General features: G+C 33.9%; 1 protein-coding gene and 1 pseudogene across 1 annotated transcript; both read right to left on the reverse strand.

Annotated features, from left to right (window-relative positions):
* Nucleotides 1-316: 316 nt before the first annotated feature.
* Nucleotides 317-782, reverse strand: LOC148579559 (uncharacterized). The gene is made up of 2 exons (XM_088490632.1): nt 681-782; nt 317-601 (listed from the first exon to the last, which is right to left on the reverse strand). The coding sequence occupies exons 1-2, from the start codon at nt 780-782 to the stop codon at nt 317-319; spliced, it is 387 nt and encodes a 128-aa protein (XP_088346758.1).
* Nucleotides 783-1,388: 606 nt separating this feature from the next.
* LOC148579560 (uncharacterized) lies at nt 1,389-2,684 on the reverse strand (annotated as a pseudogene).
* Between the last annotated feature and the right edge of the window lie 1,037 nt (nt 2,685-3,721).

Raw genomic sequence — 3,721 nt, forward strand, 5'->3', positions numbered from 1 at the left:
CAAATTAAACCAACTACACCAATAATAGCTAAAAGTTATCCATTATATCTCGTACGAATGTCGCCTTTTTCTCGTCCAAACTCCAAAAGGTTGCCTTCAATTCTAGATTTTGCACAAATTTTTTTGCAACTTGCACTATCTCCATTATGTCAAAGCCAAGACTCTTCAATGTTTGGCCAAAATTCACTTGGTCATTTACTCCACTCATTGCATTTTCTAGTACTTGCACATGCTTTCCTTGATCTTCCACTGCAGACTTAAAAGTTTCAGCCAAGTTTGATAGGATTGCAGCATCATTGATTTTTTTAGTTGCAGATTACCATTCTTGATTTTTCTCACTTGATGAAGCAAAAGAGGTCGAAAAGGTGTTGGGTGATTCACTCTCAGCAGCAGCTAAATCCTCCAAGTTAACATCTTCGCCGCCTAATCCCAAGCCACCAGTTGTGGCTGCAGCAAATGTAGACCCCGGAGTTACATCTTCTTCAGCATCTTTTCCACTAGATGCTTCAACACCGATAGCCCTATCCAAACCAAAAATATTGTCAAGACGTTCAAACAAGGAAAATGGCTTGCCGGGAGTGTAGAGTGTGACATTACGACCCTAAACCATAAAACAAAGTCGACATTAATAAATATAGCAAAAGTGAAATTCACATGAAAGTTAAAAATAAAAATAATACCTTTCTCCAAGCTTCAAATACTTGCTTGCTATCTACTTCAACACACATCTTTTCCAAATTCCATCCAAAACCGCTACAACCCAACATCTCATCCACATACATATATTTTTCTTTTAGTCGTTTGTGTTTATTTCTGATGTGCTTCACAGTGAGGCCACATCCAGGAAACTTCTCATTCATCTTATCTGCAAGCTTTTGAAATGCCCCAGGTTTAAATTGACCGGCATCCGCCCTCTTACCTTCAACAACCAATTCCTCCATGAAGACTACAAATTGTTCAGTTTCTTGTTCAGTCCACTGACATGGTATGGAAGCCATTGATGCTGGATAATATAGTTGCACAATAATGAAAAAAGAGGAATTACTATAACAGCAACAACACAATAAATATCAAGCCACTAGCAGAATTTTAGTATAGCAATACTTACTAGCATATTAGTAACAGAGGAACACTATAATAAATTAACAATTGCAACAGAATTTAAATAATTACTAGTAGAATATCAACATAATTCACCAATTTCAATAAAATTAGAAACAAACAAATCGTACAATAATACAACCAACTGTATCTTTAATTAGAATACAACTAATTAACCCGAGTATGCAAATACATTATGCATAAAAAAAACTCAAATAATTTCTAATACAACAATTTATAGTCCACGACAATTGCAGATATAATAAAACTAGGAAAAATTTGAAACTCTACGCGTCATGTTCTCCTCTCCATATTTTCCACATTTTAGTTGCTAAGTCCTCACGCCATTGAGTCCACTCATGGCTACTTTCCACAACATCAATTATGTCGGCTTCATCAACAATTGTGTCATCTCCTACAGGTATATGCTCTGGTAAAAGAGTTGCATCTTCCTCGGGATCAACATCTATGTTCATCCGAATAAAATTTTGTAACAAACAACATGCAATAATAATGTGGCTTTGAATTCTAATTGGATAGAATGAAGGGCTTCGTAGAATTGCCCATCTCTTCTTAAGCAACCCAAAGCACCGCTCAATCACATTCCTAGCCGAAGAGTGCTTCTTATTAAATAACTCTAGACGATTTTGTGGTGCACGGTGACCTTGAGTCCACTACTCATTCACATGATACCTGACATTTCTATAACGAGATAAAAATTCTCTACCATTGGTATAGCCAGCGTCCACTAAATAATAAGACCCTAAAATGGAAGGATGAAAAAATTATAAGGGGTATATTGTAATTCTTTAATAGATAGCTAATGCACTTATCAAAAGATTAATTTAAACATACCAACAAGTATTTTCAAGCCATTACGTCGAGTAATTGCATCTCTAAGTACCCTTGAATCAGATGCCGATCCTTCCCAACCGCTAAGGACATAGACAAAATTTATGTTCCGATTGCAAACTCCTAAAATATTAGTGGATATTCTAGATTTCCTTGTTCGATACCTAGATTTATCACTCTTGGGGACTGTGACATCTATGTAAGTGCCATCTAATGCTCCTAGACAACCCTATCAAATGGACAAAACAAAATAGTTATTACATACGAGTAAACTTGACCAATAAAAAATTAAACTTTATGCAATACCTTACCTTAAACCATTCCCATCTGGAATCTATACAATCCTCTGGTATAGGGTCTGCCTTTGCAAATAACACACTTTGGACACGCAAAACCGAACCTAATACCTTATGAAAATACCTACTAATAGTTTCACCAGGCCTATAAAACCTAACTTGTACGCTGTGATTTTTGGTATGATGAGCTAATATGATCAAGAAAGTTGCTACTTGCTCGCCTATACTAACATGACCATCTTCGTCTAACCCACCTTGAACTTATAGCAATTCACACAAATTTGCAAATGCATTCAAATTCATTCTTAACTCCCATATGTAATTTCTATCTCCACCCGCCCCAATGATGTTATTTAATGCATCTCGCCTTAATGGCAATGTGTTCACTCTTTGCCCAATTGAAGAATGATCCCACCTTCTATTCCTAATATACATATATAAAGTAACTAAAAAAAATAACATCAACGTGTCAAATTGCATTCTCATGATCCAGTAATATCCAACACATAGCTTAATTTGTTCAGAACGATCCATCATCACTTCCTAACAAACAATAAAAAGTAAATGCATAAAAATAAAATAAATTCTAATATCCAGTATGACAACACGAAAAAATAAGCTTTTCTTTATCATTTCAATTAAACTTCAAATAGAGAAAACACTCATTACATAATCACATACTCATATTATCAAGCAAATAGTTTTTGATATATAAATGGAGAACTCTTAATTTAGTTACCATCACTTATAATTTATTTTATTGACCAAAACAGAAAAAACAAGATAACCCAACATAATACTCCAACTGAACCTTAAACATAATACTCCAACCAAACTCCATTAAAAATATAATCATTTCAGATATTTAAAACTATAAATTTGCATACCTAGAACAGGGAGAACAGAAGAGTACCTAACACATATGTGCTCAAAAAGAAAAAAAAAGAATATCCAATATAGCAACATACAAATACAATATACAAACAAACAAAAATATTATAATTATTTCAAACCTTGAGTTGAGTTTTCTAGCACAGATGAAGGAAAAAGATTATGATAGAACAATAAAAAACTTCAGAAAAATGGCAACACACACAAACAAAGCTGCAGAAATTCAGAAACAGAGGAGAAAAGATTAGAATTAGTTAAAGTTTGTGAAAAGGAGAAGGAAATTGTCTTAGAATAATAAAAAGTTTCAGAAATCAACCAACACATACCCATAACGAAGAACACATGAAGCTTCAGAAAATAGAAGACAAGAGCTCATAATTGATTAGGGTTTGTTAAAAGAGAAGGAGAAATTTGGAATTTCAAAAAATTGATGAGGATAAAATGGTCCAAAAAAATGTTTCAGATTCGTGTCCATGGCTTCAATTCCGTGTCTCATCATTTTAGTGAGACACTAAAAATATGTATATTGTGTATATTTATGGGTAAACGTGTCTCTCCTATTTTTGTATCTCACAAACCAA

This window comes from Arachis ipaensis, chromosome B10, assembly GCF_059453495.1.
Source record: "Arachis ipaensis isolate K30076 ecotype BB chromosome B10, ASM5945349v1, whole genome shotgun sequence".
Lineage (NCBI taxonomy): Eukaryota > Viridiplantae > Streptophyta > Magnoliopsida > Fabales > Fabaceae > Arachis > Arachis ipaensis.

Excerpts from the sequence above, each read along its gene's own strand:
- LOC148579559 (XM_088490632.1), bottom strand. The coding sequence starts at position 782 with ATGTATGTGGATGAGATGTTGGGTTGTAGCGGTTTTGGATGGAATTTG. Across the intron at positions 602-680 it reads TATTTGAAGCTTGGAGAAAG|GGTCGTAATGTCACACTCTA; the intron begins GTATTATTTTTA and ends TTTATGGTTTAG.